Source organism: Bufo gargarizans, chromosome 1 (assembly GCF_014858855.1).
Source record: "Bufo gargarizans isolate SCDJY-AF-19 chromosome 1, ASM1485885v1, whole genome shotgun sequence".
NCBI classification, from domain to species: Eukaryota; Metazoa; Chordata; class Amphibia; order Anura; family Bufonidae; genus Bufo; species Bufo gargarizans.
In genome coordinates this window covers 355,012,396-355,032,589 of record NC_058080.1, presented here as the reverse complement: position 1 = coordinate 355,032,589, position 20,194 = coordinate 355,012,396, and the positions used below count along the sequence as shown (strand labels likewise).

At 44.7% G+C, this 20,194-nt stretch overlaps 1 protein-coding gene across 1 annotated transcript in view; it reads right to left on the bottom strand.

The window, feature by feature from the left end:
• Window positions 1–19,975, bottom strand: part of PEX11G (peroxisomal biogenesis factor 11 gamma) — a 31,367-nt gene extending 11,392 nt beyond the window's left edge. The window contains exons 1-4 of the mRNA XM_044268919.1: window positions 19,783–19,975; window positions 14,522–14,710; window positions 12,125–12,303; window positions 10,623–10,673 (exon numbers count right to left, since the gene is read on the bottom strand). Of these exons, the coding sequence (XP_044124854.1) occupies window positions 10,623–10,673; window positions 12,125–12,303; window positions 14,522–14,710; window positions 19,783–19,845 (482 nt within the window). The 5' untranslated portion in view covers window positions 19,846–19,975. The remainder of the gene's footprint in view (window positions 1–10,622; window positions 10,674–12,124; window positions 12,304–14,521; window positions 14,711–19,782) is intronic.
• Window positions 19,976–20,194: the final 219 nt, after the last annotated feature.

Here is a 20,194-nt window from a genome sequence, read left to right as displayed (position 1 = left end):
AAGTGTTGAAAATATTAGGCATGTATGAGTTAACCCTTAATGGTATGATGCTTATTGCTTATACAACAGTGCCATCTAGATATAAGCGGTTAATACTACATCAGTAGCAAAATTGCATTCTGGGTAGTATTATGACGTCATGCTCCTTATCAATGCACACACCCCTCCAACAATGATTGGAAAGTTCCAAACTCGGAGGGTGTGTTCATCTGATAAGTTTTGGGTTAAGAAAATAGGGAAAAAAAAGGGAGGAAGAAAAAGAAAAAAAGAGAAACATTATAGATCTCTGGAGAATCATTTGGATTATCGGGAAAAACTCTTGAGAGCTGGCTGCCCCAAGACTCTGCACATCACTTGACCCTTGGGTAATGTATATTTTGTTTTATGTAGTATTGATCTAAATTAATTGGCTTGATACTTAGCCAGATACCCGCTCACTTGCGGACGTGTAACGTTAGTTGCTATATCCGTATTTTCTCTGATTTCAGTTACGATGCATATAACTGAAACAAGGGGATAATATTGGAGAAACTCTTTGTTGGGAATCTTTGAATTCCCTAGTTTGATATCAAGCCAATAATTTATAAGTTTTGTTGCAATACTACCATTATCTGAAAGATTGGTCATAATTTTTGGGCGGAGCAAGGGCTCGTATCTGTCATCTTCTTGATTGAGTTTTCCGCATAATCCATTGATTGTATATCTCTCACAGATTTAAAGCTGTATTGCATCATATTCTTGTGTTGGTTGAGTAGTGTTTTGTTGGTATCATATAGTGGTGAATTCTGGGTACTGCACATCATTGTATATTACTGAAATTTATGTCGATTCATTTTTGTTTGTATTTTAACCTATTGTATAATAAATCATTTATATTTTTGCATAGACGCTTGTACCCTGTTTTGCTGATTGCACAAAATAATCAGGTTCTCGATTGAACTCTTTATATTTATATAAAGCATTTGCTTTGTATACCCGACAGATGACCAGCCAGATCATCGATAACAAGCGGTCGGAGGAACATTCGTTATCGATGATCTGTTGATGTAAAGGTGGCGCTGATTACCGTATGAAGAAGTGAAACACTCGTTCATAGGGCAATCACATCTTTTATGCAAGCTAAAAAAATTGTTTGCCAGCAGCAGATTGTGCCATCTAATCATGCTCTGCTGCAGGCAATTAATAATTCTGTATGGAGACAAGCACTAACATTAGTGATCACTCCTCCCCATACTGTGGAGAAGATTGATGCATGGAAATCCAGCCTCCTTCACTGACAATCAGGTGATTGCCGGAAAGGAACTCTTCCTTCCTAGCAATCGTTTAATAAATGCAGTGTAATACATCTCTAACCCTATGTTCTCCTAGAGACAAATACTATCACAGGTGCCTGGAAGCTGCCCAACCCCCTTTCAGTATGACCAGTTTCACATGATTAGTATTTTCCATCTGTATTTGTGAGCCAAAAACCAAGAATGGGTGCAAAACACAGAAGAGGCACAAATCTTTCCATTATCTCCTTTCTCTGTAGGTTCCGGATGTACGGATGCTAAATACTGACCATGTAAAAGAGGCTTATGGCAGTAAACAGCTAAACTCCTTTTTATAGCTACATACCTCAACCAACAGTTTTCTTTGGTACATTTTGGATGCCCCAGTTACAGTGGAAATATAAAAAAAAAAAAAAAAAATCTCCTATTGTCTCCCAAAGGTCTTTCAGTGACCTCTTGGGGACAAATGATGTGAAAAAAATATATTATAAAAAAGGTAAAAAAAAAATAAAATATAAAAAAAAAAATATATAATGAAAACAAAGAATAAAACACAAATGAAATAAAAAATATGGTGTGGCAAAAAAAAGAAAATTACAAAAATACTAATAAAATAAAAAAATAAATAAAGGAAAAATTGCAAAGTAGTCTCCCAACAACAAAAGAAAAAAAAAAAAAAGTGCAAAATAATAGAGTGTTGATTGTCCCCCAACGGTCTTTTTTTGACCTCTTGGGGGGGACCTATGTGGCAAAAATATATAAAAAAAATAATACAAAAAATACAAATAAAAGAAAGATAAACAAAAGGTGAAAAATAATAGAGTGTTTAGTGTCCCCAAAAGGTCTTTTTATGACCTCTTGGGGGATATACTTTGTAACAGAAATATATTAAAAATTAAGTTACTAAGGCTACTTTCACACTTATGTTTGGTGCAGATCAGTCATGGATCTGCACAGACGGATCCGTTCAGGCGCATGCATCCATTCAGAACGGATCCATTTGTATTATCTTTAACATAGCCAAGACGGATTCGTCTTAACACCACTTAAAGTCAATGGAGTACGGATCCGTTTTCTATTGTGCCAGATTGTGTCAGTGAAAATGGATCTGTCCCCATTGACTTACATTGTGTGCCAGGACGGATCCGTTTGCCTCCACATTGTCAGGCGGACACCAAGACGCTGCAAGCAGCATTTTGGTGTCTGCCTCCAGAGCGGAATGGTGACTGAACGGAGGCAAACTGATGCGTTCTGGGCAGATCTTTTTCCCATTCAGAATGCATTAGGGCAAAACTGATCCGTTATGGACCGCTTGTGAGAGCCCTAGACGGATCTCACAAATGGAAATCAAAAACGCAAGTGTAAAAGTAGCCTTAAATAAATACAGTAAAAAAATAAAATAAAAAATAAAATAAATAAATAAAAGAAAAAACACCCACACCAAAAGAAAAAACACCCACACCAACCAAAACCGCCACCATTATCGCCCTATTCACGTGAAACTGTACATTATATAACCAAACGACTGAAACAAAATAGGGAACTAATTATATTTATTTATTTTGGTGTCAGTTTCCATATTTAAAGAATAAGAGCTATAGTTTGAAAAAAAAAATTAAATTTTCGACAGTTCCCCCCCCCCCCCCCCAATAAAACAAAAAAATAAAATTATAAGACCCAAGTAAAAAAGTTATTTTGGTAGTCCCAACACAAAAAACAAAAAAGTTCCAACCGTTTAAAGCACCACGGGCGCTAAATCACTAAAAAAGTGTCTGTTCAGGCCTGGTCATTAAAGTGTTAACCAATATGTGCTTTCCCCACTAGTGCTTACTGGTTATTATATGGCGCCTGTAACTGGGGGGCAGGAGGTGGTAATAACCAATAAGCACCGTCCTCTGCAGTAAAGGAAAGCACTGATTTATGAATAGGAGGCAGGATGGAAGGAAATGTCGCCACTTTTCTGAGTTTTTCCTGTAAAAATGATGTTTTAACAACATCCTGCAGCATTTACCCTGAAACAGAAGATTCATACTTACCTGCTACATACGGCCCTGGTACTTTGCACTGCCCCCATCTTCCGTTTCCCGCGCTGTTCACACTTGGCAGTGCATGGGCATGGTCACATACACCGCTCCAATCAATGACTAGAGATGTCCCGAACTATTCGCCGGCGAACAGTTCCCGGCGAATATCGCTTGTTCGCGTTCTCCGTGGCGGGCGAACATATGCGATGTTCGGTCCGCCCCCTATTTGTCATCATTGAGCAAACTTTGACCCTGTACCTCACAGTCAGCACACATTCCAGCCAATCAGCAGCAGACCCTCCCTCCCAGACCCTCCCACCTTCTATCAAAAAGCAAGGACAGCATCCATCTTAGATTCATTCGGAAGCTGCAGTGTTAGTAAGAGCAGGGAGAGTGCAGCATGCTGCTGATTTAATAGGGAAATCGATAGCTAGGCCAGTGTATTCAGTGTCAACTGCAGTCCTCAAAGACTCATCTGATCTGCTGTAAGGACAGCACCCCAAAAAGCCCTTTTTAGGGCTAGTACATCAGTCTGCTTTTTTTTTTTTACTCTGTAATCTAATTGCAGTTGCCTGCCAGCGTGTGTGTGTCAGGCTCACAGCGTATACTGTGCCCACTACTGCCAGTGCCCACCACTCATATCTGGTGGCACAGTAGCTTGCATTTAAAACAGTAAAACAATTTTTTCTCTGTAATATAAATGCAGTTGCCTGCTAGCGTGTGTCAGGCCCACAGCGTGTACTGTGCCCACTACTGCCAGTGCCCACCGCTCAGTAGTGCCAGTGCACGCATAGTACCACTAATCAAAAAATAAATAAAAAATGACAGGCAGAGGCAGGCCACCCCACAGGGGCTGTCGTGGTGCTGTGATTTCCAATCCCCCTAGAATAATGCCCAGTGTTCAGAGGCCACGTACCCTGAACTCGAAAAGTTCTGAGGACATAGTTGACTGGCTAACACAGGACACCCAATCTTCTACAGCTTCCTCTCGGAACCTTGACACACCATCCTCCTCCAGCTCAGCTTCGGGCACCTCTCAAGTTACCACTCGCCCAACTGCCGCCACCACCAACACTAGCACCACAGCTGCTTCACTTGATCCCTCAGAGGAGTTATTTACACATCAGTTGAAAATTAGTGATGCGCAACCATTATTGCCAGAGGATGTAGATAACATGGATATGTCTCAGTCAGACAGCATTACACACATGGACGTACAGTGTGATGATGATGATGATAATGATGATGATGTTGTACCCGCTGCTGCTTCCTTTGCTGAGGTGTCAGATACAAGTGAAGCGGTTGATGATGACGATGTGTCCGTGGATGCCACGTGGGTGCCCGCTCAAAGAGAAGAAGAACAGGGGGAAAGTTCAGATGGGGAGACAGAGAGGAGGAGGAGACGAGTTGGAAACAGGGGGAGGTCGTCGCAAGGAGCTAGTGGCACAGTCAGACAGAATGTATCGGCACCCGGGGTTAGCCAGACAGCACGCCAATCAATGCATGCTTTTGCCACCACCAGAATGCCGTCATTGAAAAGCTCAGCAGTGTGGCATTTTTTTTGTGTGTCTGCCTCTGATAACAGCGATGCCATTTGCAACCTGTGCCAAAAGAAACTGAGTCGTGGGAAGTCCAACACCCACCTAGGTACAACTGCTTTGCGAAGGCACATGATCTCACATCACAAACGCCTATGGGATCAACACATGATCACGAGTACAAGCAGCACACAAACTCAAAGCCACCATCCTCCTCCTGGTCCAGCATCTTCAGCCACGTCAACCACTGCTGTCCTCCTTGCCCACTCTCAACCACCCACCACTCCGCCCCTCACCTTGAGCAGTTCCTGCTCATCTGCCCACAGTCAGGTGTCTGTCAAGGAAATGTTTGAGCGTAAGAAGCCAATGTCACAGAGTCACCCCCTTGCCCGGCGTCTGACAGCTGGCTTATCGGAACTCTTAGCCCGCCAGCTTTTACCAAGCTGGTGGAGTCTGAGGCCTTCAAAAAATTTGTAGCTATTGGGACACCGCAGTGGAAGGTACCCGGCCACATTTTTTTTTTTCACAAAAGGCAATCCCCAACCTGTACTCTATTGTGGAAAAGGAAGTCATGGCATGTCTGGCACACAGTGTTGGGGCAAGGGTCCATCTGACCACTGATACCTGGTCTGCAAAGCACAGTCAGGACAGGTATATCACTTACACTGCGCATTGGGTAAACCTGCTGACGGCTGCCAAGCATGGAATGCGTGGCTCTGCAGAGGAGTTGGTGACACCACCACGACTTGCAGACAGGCCTGCTGCCATCTCCTCTACTCCTCCTACTCCATCCTCTTCGCTAACTTCCTCGGCTGAGTCCTCTTCTGCTGCGGCGTCTTGCTCCACATCAACTGCACCCCCCCAGCTCCCCAGGGGCTATTCCACATCCCGGATACGAGTGTCACACCGTCTTGGGGTTGACTTGCCTGAAAGCAGAGAGTCACACCGGACCAGCGCTCCTGTCCGCACAGGTGGATCAGTGGCTGACCCCGCACCAACTGGAGATCGGCAAAGTGGTGTGTGACAACGGAAGCAATTTGTTGGCGGCATTGCATTTGGGCAAGTTGACCCATGTGCCGTGCATGGCACATGTGTTGAATCTGATCGTACAACGCCTTGTGCATAAGTACCCAGGCTTAAAGGACGTCGTCAAGCAGGCCAGGAAGGTGTGTGGCCATTTCAGGCGTTCCTACACGGCCATGGCGCACTTTTCAGATATTCAGCGGCGAAACAACATGCCAGTGAGGCGCTTGATTTGTGACAGCCCGACACGTTGGAATTCAACACTCCTAATGTTCGACCGCCTGCTCCAACAAGAAAAGGCAGTCAACGAGTATTTGTATGACCGGGATGCTATGACAGCCTCTGCAGAGCTGGGTATTTTTTTGCCACGTTACTGGACGCTCATGCGCAATGCCTGTATGCTCATGCGTCCCTTTGAGGAGGTGACAAACCTAGTCAGTCACACCGAAGGCACACTCAGCGACATCATCCCATTTGTTTTCTTCCTGGAGCCTGCCCTGCGAAGAGTGCTGGATCAGGCCGTAGATGAGCATGAAGAAGAAGAAGAGTTGTGGTCACCACCTGCGGCAACGCTGGAAGAGGAGTCTGAGGAAGAAGAGTCAGAGGAGGAATGTGGCTTTGAGGAGGAAGACCAACCACAGCTCGGCATCCAACCTTGTGCAAATGGGTTCTTTCATGCTGTCATGTCTGTTGAGGGACCCTCGTATAAAAAGGCTGAAGGAGAACGACCTGTACTGGGTGGCTACGCTACTAGACCCCCGGTATAAGCAGAAAGTGGCTGAAATGTTACCGAATTACCGGAAATCGGAAAGGATGCAGCAGTTCCAAAACAAGTTAAAAAGTATGCTTTCCACAGCGTATAAGGGTGATGTCACAGCACAACGGGAATCTAACTGGGGAAGAGGTGAAAGTAATCCTCCTCCTACCACGACTATGCCGGCAAGGACAGGATGCTTTACAGACGTGTTGTTGATGGAGGACATGCAGAGCTTTTTAAGTCCTACGCATCGCCACAGCCCTTCGGGGTCCACCCTCAGAGAACGACTCGACCGACAGGTGCAGACTACCTTGCCTTAACTGCAGATATCGACACTCTGAGGAGTGATGAACCCCTTGACTACTGGGTGTGCAGGCTTGACCTGTGGCCTGAGCTATCCCAATTTGCGATAGAACTTCTGGTCTGCCCTGCTTCAAGTGTCCTGTCAGAAAGGACCTTCAGCGCAGCAGGAGGTATTGTCACTGAGAAGAGAAGTCGCCTAGGTCAAAAAAGCATAGATTACATCACCTTTATTAAGATGAATGAGGCATGGATCCCGAAGGGACTGACCGTGGGCGATACATTTGACTAAAAAAGGCCTGATGAGATGCCTTGGGCTAAAAATGGTCCACACGCTGCTGTATTTAATCTCTGCATGTCGGATGACTTGCGCGACTTCTCCGCCACCAGCGAGGGTTCAAGCCGCAATGTTTTAGTGCACTTTCTGCCTGGAAAACATAATTTTTTTCCGGCGGCTGCAACAATACCTAGTTTTTCAGGCATGTGTACATGCCTAATTTTTCTGGCCTCTGGTGCTGCACTGTGGCTGCAATGTGTCAATTACCCTTCGTGATCGTTACCTTGTTGTGGTGAAGGGGCTTGCATATCACAATGAAGCGATCACCTCTATGAGTGTGTTGGCAATAGCAATGTTGGCACACCCCAGATGATAAGGTCGTTGCTTCATTGTGAACAGACCAAAAGTGATCAGCTGGATAATTTTGCATAGAAAAAAATATTCATTTTCTTTGTGATCATCTAAGGTGATCATTAAAGCCTACTAGGCCAACAATGGGCCCACACTGCAGAATCATTGTTTTCTGGGTCACTTAACTGTCACTGAACTACCTCAGCACGACCATAGGCTTTGAAAAACCGCCATCACCTGCAATCTCCCAAACGTGCGCACAAGCACAGTCATCGCTACACCAAGATTGGAATAACATTTATGTCATGAGTGTGTCAACTATTGACAACTCTTTGCGGTTGTCTAAAATCTATTCCATACACGTCACCCGATAGGGGACATAACAGGGATTAAACTGATAGGAATAGTACTACTTAACACACCACTCATATAGGGTGGCACAGTACATTGCACGCGCAGTGCCCCAAATTGGAAGTAGGAGGACCAACCAAGGATCTTTTTCCATCTCCCAATTCCTAAAATCTATTCCATACACCGGCCCCTGATAGTGGACAAAACAGAGATTAAACTGGTAAGAACAGATTTTTTTTTTAAATCAAAAAAAGAAGAAGAGGACAGCCTCTGCGGAGCTGGGTATTTTTGGGCCACGTTACTGAACACTCATGCACAATGGCTGTAGGCTCATGCGTCCTTTTGCGGAGGTGACAAACCTGGTCAGTCAAACCCAAGGCAACATCATCAACCTCATCCCATATGCGGTTTTTCTGGAGCGTGCCCTGCGAAGAGTGCTGGATCAGGCCGTAGATGAGCATGAAGAGGAAGGGTTGTGGTCACCGTCACCACCAGAAGCAGCCTTGTCGTCGTCCATTGCTGGACCTGCGGCAACGCAGAGAGAGGAGTCTGAAGAAGAGGAGTCAGAGTAGGAAGGTGGCTTTGAGGAGGTGGAAGACCAACCACAGCAGGCGTCCCAGGGGGCTTGTTGTCACCTTTCGGGCACCCTTGGTGTTGTACGTGGCTGGGTGGAGGAAGAGACCTTCAATAACGTCAGTGAGGACAAGGAACGGGACATGGCTAGCTTGGTATCCAAACTTGTGCAAATGGGGAGTTTGCGGTTGTGCAAATGGACTGTTTGCAGTTGTTTGCGGTGCGTTAAACAGGGAGTTTGGTCTGTCATAGTTTGGTCTGTCACTGTGAAGCGGGCATAACCCTTACACTACCTGATCGATACAACTTCATACCTGATGTTTTAAAGAACGTTATTCCAAACAATTTAGGAATGTTAGGGGATTTATGCCTGTAACGGATCTCCTAGCACCCCGACCGGGTACCTCCGTTGATGAATGCTCCCAGTGCTTCCTGAGGACTCCAAGCACTCCGCTATACACCAAAACCACCACAGGAGCCAGGAACAGCTCTTACAAGAGCTAGAAGTAATAGCCAGGAGAGTATACACGTATAGCAATCCCCACACACATGAGACGAGGCTCTATGTTGAATGTAAAACAGCAACTCTTTAATGGGTTATTTTTGAGCCTTTTATGCAGGTCTCCTAGCAAGGGACACTCCCCCTGGGGCCCTTGTAGAAGACTGTGACAGTTTATATTTTAGCCAATCACATGCATTTACAGTATTGAAACCTTCCCAGCAATTGTACACAAACCCCCCTTCCCTCTGTCTGTAACGCAATCAACAAAATACAATGAGCATTGTCTTTGACGCAATTAACTAACACACTGGCATTGTCTGAGACGCAATCAACAAAATACAATTACCAAACTTAATCACTCACGGACAGAAAACACACATTTTTCCCAACACACAGAAAACACCTCAAACCCCCCACACAACCCCATAATGTATAAATCAATTGATAGCTCTGATCTGGGTGAACAACATATCCCAAAAAAAATCACCCAGATCCGGGCAGGGGTTCCCGAATTCCATGGAAGTCACATTTGGCCGGCCGCAAGCATGGCTTTCCTGCCCAAAACAGTTCCACAGATTTAAGCTGTGCGGCCGGTCGGTCTTCTCCTTCAAAGTTAGTATGGGCCATAATCCTGGGGCAAGAGGCTGGCAACCAGGCCTCTCCAAAACCCAGTGGCGAGGTTGGTTTCGCCATAAAGCCCTTTATGGGTTAAAACCCGACTCTGCATCAACTACGTAATTTTCCATGGGAGTTTTGCCATGGATCCCCCTCCGGCATGCCACAGTCCAGGTGTTAGTTCCCTTGAAACTACTTTTCCATCACTATTGTGGCCAGAATGAGTCCCTGTGGGTTTTAAAATTTGCCTGCCTATTAAAGTCTACGGCGGTTCGCCCGTTCGCGAACATTCGCGGAAATTTTATGTTCGCGACATCTCTATCAATGACTAGCTTCAGTGGTGACATGCTGCTTATGGCTGTATCACCGCTAAAGCCAATCGTTGCTTGAGAGGTGTATGTGACCATGGGCACGCACTGCCAAGTGAAAACAGCTTAGGGACTGGAAGATGGAGGCAGCGCAGAGGACCGGAGCGCCAGGGAGCAGGTAAGTTTAACTCTTCGGTTTCAGGGACCATGCTGCAGGAACGTGTTTGAAATTTATCTTTACTGGGAAATCCCTTTAAGCCCCTAATACACTGATATATTCAGGTCAATTACTGGGAACAAGTGTTTATAGGAACGCTCATTCCTGATATCTGACCAGTATAACCGTGCCGCACATCTCTCCGTGTAATTAGGGATGTGCTACCAATAATCAATATAACTAGATGAAGGAGGAATGACTGTGATAGCCATCATTTCTCCCCAGTCACTTTACATTGGCCTGTGTAGTAAGCCGATGCAAATGAGCACCGATCTACTTTTTTATATTTTTTATTTGTGGCCCCTTGAAATAGAGCAATGTGACAATGCGGCCCCCAGACCAAAAAAGGTTGTGCACCCCTGATCTAGATATAGGAGCATTTTGTTCATATGACTCCAACTGAAAACTGCTTTGCATGATATAACAGAATAAATTAACATTTCATTATGAGACAACTCCTGCAATGATAAAGTTGGCACAATGCATAAAACAGCTTGCAGACATATTCAACGTACTTGGAATGTTTTCCTTTGCTTCCTCTTAGCTTTAGTAACGTTCTTAAAGATCTATGCATGAAAAGACAAACAGAATAATGTCAGCTGGATAGATTTAACAGTCTAATTCACTTTGAGATGATTATTATTGAGCCTAGAAATAGTGTTTTTCTTATTATTTCCTCAAACGTCATAATAACCCCTATAGGAAAGTTTCACTACAATATACAAAATACCTACATTTTACAGTTAAGGCTGCAACAAAACTTCTATGCCAAGTATTCTTGTGCATTTGAGATAGAATACTAGCTTCCTATTACCACAGGGCATTCCATTGTGGGAACCAAGAGGCGAGTAAGGCTGCCCATACATATTAGATTCATTTCAGTGGATTCTGCCAATCCATACGGGAACAGACATCAGGGGGAAATGATGAATGGGCATGACAGATAAGCTGCTGTCAGAAGGGTCTTCTACTGCTTGTTTCCATGTTCCCCTTTAAAATACACATGCATGCTCGTATCAGCAGGAGGAGTTGAGGAGAGAGAGTTGTCAAGTGACAGTTATTTTACGCATATGGCCAACTGAACTGTTAGGCCATATGTCTGATAGTAGGGTGACAAACTCCAAGTGCAACATAGATAATAAAAGGCCTATCCTCAGGATAGGCCATCAACATCAGAGGCTGAACAGCCTGCACCTGCATCAGGTGTTTTGGGGTAGCTCTAGCACCAGAAGTCAGGGACAGAACTATACAGCTCCTTCCATTATGTAGCGGATGGAGCTGGTTAATGCAGCTCTGCTCCCATTCACTACACATGGATAGTACAGTTCCAGAGCATGAGCTACCCTGAAACAGCTGAGCAATGAGGCATGGGGTGTAGGACCCCCGGCAATTGGACATTGGAAATGGCCCATCTTATTGGCGGGGGTCTAACTCCCCACCACTTCACCGATTAGCTGGTCTGCAGTAGCTAAGTCTTCAGAAGTTGGCGCCAGAACTACACAGTGCCATCTGTTGTGCAGAGCTGGTAACTACAGAGCTGCTCCCCTTCACTTCAATGGACAGTTATCTGCCATAGTACAGTTGTGGCCAAAAGTTTTGAGAATGACACAAATATTATAACCCAATCAGCCTGACATAATGATCTCCAGCCTTGTGCTCGTCAACATTCTCACCTGAGTTAACGAGACGATTACTGAAATGATCTCAGCAGGTCCTTTAATGACAGCAATGAAATGCAGTGGAAAGTTTTTTTGGGGATTAAGTTAATTTTCATGGCAAAGAAGGACTATGCAATTCATCTGATCACTCTTCAGAACATTCTGGAGTATATGCAAATTGCTATTATAAAAACTTAAGCAGCAACTTTTCCAATATTTATGTAATTCTCAAAACTATTGGCCACGTCTGTACACAATGGAAAGAACTGTGCAGTTCCGCTGCCAAAACTGCTGCAGGTTAGGCCAGCAGCCCATGAAAAACAACACTTACAAGATAACCAGAGTGTGAGATGACCTACCGTATAATTCCCACCATAAGTGAAAGACCCCAAAAGGCTGTGCTGGCTGTCCACCACTTATCAGACTTGATGTGAATAACTCCAGCATCTGCTGCCCAGGCCATATGCTCACATGGATAGTATAGCTGGTCAAATAGGTTGCCCAAGACAGAGATCCACCTGATGAGACAGTCTTTTTCCTAATGTTATATAACCAAGGAGATTTTAGGGAATGCATTTGCTTTTGTGCGTGTTTTATAAAAAAAATAAAAATGTAAATATTGACATCGCAGTATGCCTAGCAACATTATGTAGATAAGATGCATGGACCTACAGAAAGGACCAACAGCAACAGTTGACATAGAGTGACGTGTATGAAGAGAACAAGGAAATGCTATTCAGGCAATAAGACGAAGACAGTCCCCGTATACTATCAGTAGCATGGTTTAGGAGATTTGCTTGCTTCCTTCATTCCAATGTGTTGCCTCACACCACCGACCCTTCTGCTCCAGCCTAAGAGAGGGATCCAACAGGTTTCCACTGACAGATATAAGCTTTGTTCCTTCTACTAATGATCAGGGAATCGGGCACTCAAGGTCATTCCTGGTGAAGAATATTTAAAGACTTTGGGGGAACGTATCAAATTTGTGTGACGGAAAACTGGCTTACAAAAGTCGCAAATGTTGATGTAAGTGCTGTTTTCCACCAAAATGTTTGACTTTTTGCCATTTTACACCATCCTCGCCACTTTTGAAAAGTGGCATAAATGTGGGAGTGGTCTAGTAATTCATTTGGAGACAGGTTTCTCACCACAACAGCTGGAGGGGGGGGCTTTTAATAAATTTGCCACACCGTCTGCCAACTGTAAGTGAAATCAAAATGGACTTCAAAATGTTGCATCATGATACATTCCCCCCTGTATATTACTAAGGGTCTTTTCACACTGTGTTTATAGTCTACCTTTACCACATGCTCTGGGAAAGCTACTAGGCTCATAGACCCATAGGCCTCCATTACAAGGAAGGTCCACATTTGGTAGTACTTGCTTGGGTTTCCATTTTTAATGCCGCTCAGTGACATCCATTAAACTTTCTCCCAACAGAAGCCTTGGATGCACACTGCTGATGTAAATGGAGATTCTCGGGTTAATTTAAAGGGATTCTGTCATCAGAAATGAGGCCTATAACCTAAACATATGGCGATGTCCCTAGTAATAAACTGAATCCTAAAGTGACTTTATCAAATGCGCCTGTGGCTCTATAATCATAAAAAAAACGGTTTACATCACCTGTCACTCACTTCAAAATGTGTCCAAGGGGATGTCTCATGGTGAAGGGTGCCCGGCTGCAGCCATCTCGTTTAGGTGCCCAGCGCTGCCCTCTGAAGTGAAATCGCAGCCCTCCCTTTCATTAGATCCGCCACCCTCAGTTCATCGCCGCCTCTCTAACGTCCGCTCGCTTCAGCCAGATCCCTATACCTAGTGCGCACGCGCGGGATCTGGCTGAAGTGAGCATTTTGAAGTGAGTGACAGGTGATATACACCCGTTTATGATTATAGAGCCATAGGCGCATTTGATAAAGTCACTTTAGGATTCAGTGTATTACTAGGGACATCGCCATATGTTTAGGTTATAGGCCTCATTTCTGATGACAGAATCCCTTTAAAGGGGCTCTCCAGGCTTTTAATATTGATGACCTATCCTCACGTGCACACACCACCTGCCTTCTCTTTATACAGCTGATCGGTAGGGGTGCTGGGTGTCAGACCCCCTCTGATCTGATATGGATGACCTGTCCTGAGGATAGGTCATCAATATTAAAAGAACAGATAGGACATCCAGTAAGAACGACTCCAGAAAATTAGATACAAGGCACTTACCAATGTATTGCTATTAGGGTACTTTCACACTAGCGGTTTTCTTTTCCGGCACTGAGTTCCGTCCTAGGGGCTCAATACCATAGAAACAAGCAGTGTATAATGTGATGGAAAGGAGACAATGCAGACAATCATAATACATTAGAATGTGCCTTGTATTAACTTTGTCTATCAGATAAATGTCATTTGTTAAAGTGAGACAACCCCTCCCTTTAAAAAATAAATAAAAAATATTCTGGTGAAATGCCACCAGACACCATGTAAAAAGTGTGCTCTGTTGTTTACTTGCTGCCACAATGGCATGCCATGCATAGTGATGTCCAATTGTGACTACTGCAGTCTCTGCGGACATGACATCATTATAACAGTACTCTACAGCGTAGGTGCCAACAAAAAATAAATAAAAAATTGTTCATGTTCCAAAACCAGGAAAACAAAATAGTGGAAATGAACCATACAATATATGATTTCCTTTGACAGCACAGACACAACAGAACTGATGTGCCTGCTGATCTACAGCATGTACACATTGATCAACTAACCTTCTTTCCTAGACCATACTGAAGTGAGTAGGCCACCATGGACAGGTCATCAAATAATCTCAGTACCGTCCTGCAGTGGCTCAGCTGAGACGCCACAATGAGAAGGCTCATTCCACACTGCTGCTTCTCTCCATACTTCTGTGTAATGGCTCCGCCAAGCAGCTGGCAGCCATAACATAGCGTCCGTATCTAACATGAGAGAAAGAGAAAAACAAAGTAACCAATAACATGTCCTTATAAACTCCCAAAATAAAAGTTCCAGCAGATCATACCTGAAAATACATTGCATGTATGTGAAGCTCCAGTTTATTGGGTATATTAGTGGGAATGATTCCAGTTTAACTATCATTGCCATGATGAAGACACCTGCAGAATCCAAACTGTAAGGCCTCTTTCACACGGGCGAGTTTTCCGCGCGGGTGCAATCCGTGAGTTGAACGCATTGCACCCGCACTGAATCTTGACCCATTCATTTCTATGGGGCTGTGCACATGAGCTGTGATTTTCACGCATCACTTGTGCGTTGCGTGAAAATCGCAGCAAGCTCTATATTCTGCGTTTTTCACGCAACGCAGGCCCCATAGAAGTGAATGGGGCCGGGTGAAAATCACAAGCAAGTGCGGATGCAGTGTGATTTTCACGCATGGTTGCTAGGTGACGATCGGGCTGTGAACCCGATCTGTATTATTTTCCCTTATAACATGGTTATAAGGGAAAATAATAGCATTCTGAATACAGAATGCAAAGTAAAAAAGTGATGGAGGGGTTAAAAATAAAAAAAAAATTAACTCACCGAGTCCACTTGATCGCGTAGTTGCGGATCTCTGTCTTCTTCTGTAATGTTGAGCTGCCGGCTAAGGACCTGTGGTGACGTCACATCACATGATCCAATCACATGGTCCCTCACCATGTGATTGGACCATGTGATGAGCACAGTGACGTCATCAAAGATCCTATTCCTGTGCACAGCAAAGAAGAAGACAGAAGAGATGCCGGCTGCGCGATCAAGTGGATTAAGGTGAGTTAAATTATTATAATTTTTTTAACCCCTCCAGCCCTATTTTACTAAGCATTCTGTATTAAGAATGCTTTTATTTTCCCTTATAACCATGTTATAAGGGAAAATAATACAATCTACAGAACACCTAACCCAAACCTGAACTTCTGTGAAGAAGTTCGGGTTTGGGTACCAAACATGCAGATTTTTCTCACGCGCGTGCAAAACGCATTAAAACGTTTTGCACTCGCTCTGAAAAATCGTGCATGTTCCCGCAACGCATCCGCACCTTTTCCCGCAACACCCGTGTGAAACCAGCCTAACTTGTCAATACAGTGCTACAAAGACTGCTGATGCCTATGTGACCACTGCTGAAAGCCATCTGTGGAAATCTGAAATTTCCAGCACTTCTTTAAAAAAATGCTAATGATTATGGCCGGGGTTCGACCGCTGGGGCTTTTGCCGGTCACGAGAATGGGGGACTGTTCTCCCCAGGACTGTGGAGTCAGTAAGCCAAAGCTCTGACTTCGACTCCTGAATTTTTCACACTCCGAATCCTTCATAAATAGCCAATAATTTAGTAATAGATTTCCCGTAGAAAAATGGTGAAATCAGGATTTTTCTTACTACACAATACTAATAACAGATATTTTTATTTTTTTAAGCTGGAGCCCAAGTCGGTACATTTCTAATGACTCCAACTCCACTCGGTGTTAATAATCCCTATATCGTGTGGTGGATCTGCGCCGGCCTCGACATAACTTCGGAGCATCCATCACCAGTCTAAATGTAAGCTAGCTTCCTTGCTGTCTTACATTTAGACCATTTTCTACACCCTAAAACAGGCGTAGAAAATGATGAATGAGAGGGGGCTGCTGGTCCTTCCTTTCCCCGCCACGCCCACTTTTTTTAGACGTGACGTGAGCGGGGAAAAGTCGCAGATTGTGGCACAACTAACCATTGTGCAGCAATCTGTGCCTGAAATATGCCTAATATAGGCGTATTTCAGGATAATAAACTACCCCCTTAATGTCTCCCATTTGTATACCACCTCCATGTGTCATCCCCTCTCTGCTCGTGAACCTCAAGGCTCTGTCCTAGGACTCCTGCTCTTCTCAATCTACACCATCTAGGCCTGGGACAGCTCATAGAGTCCCATGTATTTTAGTGTCACTTTTATGCTAATGAGACGCTGGCCAGATATCACCACCTTACTTTCCAGAATCCCACACTGCCTATCTTGTATATGCGCCATTTTCTCCTCTCACTTTCTAAAACTCAAAATGGATAAAACAGAATTTATCAACTTTTCCCCATCTCACTCAACCCTCCCCTCCCCCCAGCAGACCTATCCATCATGGTCAATAGCCACATGCTCTCCCTGGTCGACCAAGTCTGCTGCCTTGGAGTAACCTTTGATTCTGACCGCTCATCCAACCGCATATCCAAAACCTTTCCACTACCTGCTGCCTCCAACTCAAAAATATCTTGAATATATGCATTCCTCAACCATGCCCTCATCATCTCCTGCCTAGACTACTGTAACACGGTCCTCTGTGGCCTTCCATCTAGCACCCTCGCACCCCTCCAATCTATCCTCAACTCTGCTGCCTGACTAATCCACCTCTCCCTCCATTACTTCTCCTCCAATCATATAAGACCATCCACAACCTGTCCCCTCCGGACATCTCTGAGCTACTTTCCCGATACATCCTCACACGTAATCTCCGATCCTCACAAGACCTCCTTCTCTAACCTCTTCCCACAATCGCCTCCAAAACTTCTCTACCCCAACATATCAGACCCTTACCTACAGTGGAAACCTTCAAAAGAAACCGAAAAGCCACCTCTTCAAATTATACCACCATGACCAGCTTTACCCACACCTACCGTGGTCTTCTCCTTTCACACCTTGCAGATTGTAAGCCCTAGGGGGCAGGGTCCTCTCTCCTTCTGCACCAGTTTGTAACTCATCATGTTCATGCTTATTGCAATTGTTTTGTATTATGCATGTGTACCTCTTATCATATGTACAGCGTCATGGAATGAATAGTTCTTTAATAATTAATAGTAATAGTAGAATGTAGGGTTGCACTGGGTATAGAACTTTCGATACCCAATCAATACTTTTACATCTGGATCAATACCATACCAGGATTTTCTGTTTTAGAAAACATGGTGAGCGCCGAGGGCGGCGCGTACCATGTTCTCCTGAGTCGGCACAAGGGAGAAGGAGGAAGGGAGTCCCTCTCTCCCCACTGTGAAGGGCCGCCACTAAGAGGAGGGAGCTGTGAATCTGCCACTGGCCACCAATGAAGATAATTACATTAAATACAAAAGTAGGCGGCAGATACTGGCTGTATCACTTGCTGACCACAGCACCTGAGAGGTAATTGACAGAGTTCGGCGGCATCAGCATTCCCGGTCATTGAGGCTGGGTGCGTGTGATACAGCTGTCACTTGCCGCCTAGATTTGTATTTAGGGATTATTTTCATTGGTGGCGCAGTGGCAACTTCTAAATTGGAGCTCCAGCAGTGAAATCGCAGAGCACCAATCAGTTACCATGGCAACTAGGACCCTACTAAAGTCTTCCATGGTGAGCTCCCTGCTGCAGTGTACACAAAGCACAAGGCAGGAGGGAGATTGTAAAGTCCTATTCACCCTAACAGAGCTCTATTAGGTTGAATGTGACAAAACTTCTAGCTTAGGTGGCTAGTTGTTATTAGAGAAGAAGTTAAGAGAACACCAAAAATATTAAAAGTTTAAATAACCCCCTTTCCCAATTTTACATATAAAAATATATAAACAATAAAAAATAAACATATTAGGTATCGCCACATCTGAAAAAGTCTTAAACTATTAAAATATTTAAAAAATCTCCAGTGTGGTGAACAGCGTAACAAAAAATAAAATAAAATAAAATTAAAAAGATTTGCCATTTTAGTCACCTTGTCCCCCCAAATAATAGAATAGGACTGTTCTATTATGGGCTGGACGTTCCATAAAATATGGAATGCACACGGCTTTTTGGGTGTTTTATTTATTTTGCGTGGTATCGAGTATCGCAATACTTTTTTATGGTATCGAAATCGAATCAAAATTTTGGCATCGCGAAAAACCCTAGTAGGGAGTCTATTCAAAGGATCCAGCAATTTTCTCAGCCTCTTTACCAGAAAGGAGCTGGTTATCAGGCTTCGCAACCACCCAGCAGTACATAGACTGGTCCGCTGTCGATATTCCTCGTGTCTGTCAGAATTCTGCAGTAGCAAAATCTACGTGTTTGTTGTGTTATTTATAGCTTAAAGGGCATCTGTCTGTCTGATTTATACCTATGAAACTGGCTGACCATAAATTTACCCAGGCAGCCCCCCTGACAAGAGCATCGGAGCAGTTAATGCTCCGATGCTCTCCTTTGCCCTGCACTGAATCGCGCAGGGTAAAGGCATTTTGTGGAGTTTCGGTGACGAACCAGGTTCTCCTTTGGGCTGCAAGGCGGAGGCTTCCGCCCAGCAGTGAGCCCAGTGACATCACTGGCACTGATGGGTGGGCTTTAGAGCTGCCCTAGCCTTTAAATCAGCTAGGGCAGAGCTAAAGCCCGCCCATCAGAGCTGGTGATGTCAACGGGCACACTGCTGGGCGGAAGCTTCCGCCCAGCAGTGTGTTATCATAAATTAAAGAGACCTTGCCCTGCGCAGGGCAAGGGAGAGCATCAGAGCATGAACTGCTCCGATGCTTGTGAGGGGGCTGCCTGGGATTCTGCTCTGAACCTGGACAATCCCTTTAAACACTGAGGGTTTGCCACAGGTTTCACACTCCACACTGCAAAGGGTAAAATCCATGGAGGAAATATACTAAAAAACCAGACATACTGCAGCTTTAAGATCCGCATTGCGGGTCAGGTTACATACTGAGTCTGCTTTCCCCAGAGAGTGAGGCAGTGATGTTGTTGGAAACTCTTTTCTGGTACTGTGAAACACTGCAGCATATACACCATGTGTGAACACACCCGAGGGGCAATGCTGTCACATGGTAGCGACATTAGCAACGTATTACTTTCCCATTGCAGACAGCATTCTGGGGTGAGAACCTGGTTTTACAGCCCATCTCCCATTCAGAAGTGGGAAGGGTTTGTGGGGGCAAATAGCAAACTGTTGCCCTAAGTACAGTAGACAGATCCTCTGTACAATATTACTGGTGCACCCGCCACCACTCCTATGTATTATTGTATTTAGGCTATACTAAGATTTGACAGTACCCACTCACCATCCTGTCTCTGCCCCTGTATGATTCCAGGACATTAACCACTGTAGTTACCGCCTTTGCCATGCTACCAGTCCAGGCACCTGCACAGTAATATTCACGACCCCACGCAGCTGAAGACCGAAGTCCCTAATACGTGTAGCTATTACAACTACTGCACTATATTGGACTTCAGTCTTCTGCGTTCCAAACCTCCTTCTCGCAGGCCCCGCCCAGAAAAAGACGTCTTGCGGCCCTATTAGCTCTGCCGTCTCCATGCAGGATTACTGAACAGCCGCTGGGAGCGCTATGGAGTCCACAGCCAGTTCTAGTGACGTCACTAGTCTGCATGCAATCTTTCAGAGTCCAAACCGTTGACGATGAGCAGCTGTTATCTAGGGCGGCCAATCAGATAGTTGCAGCATAGAAAGCCGTC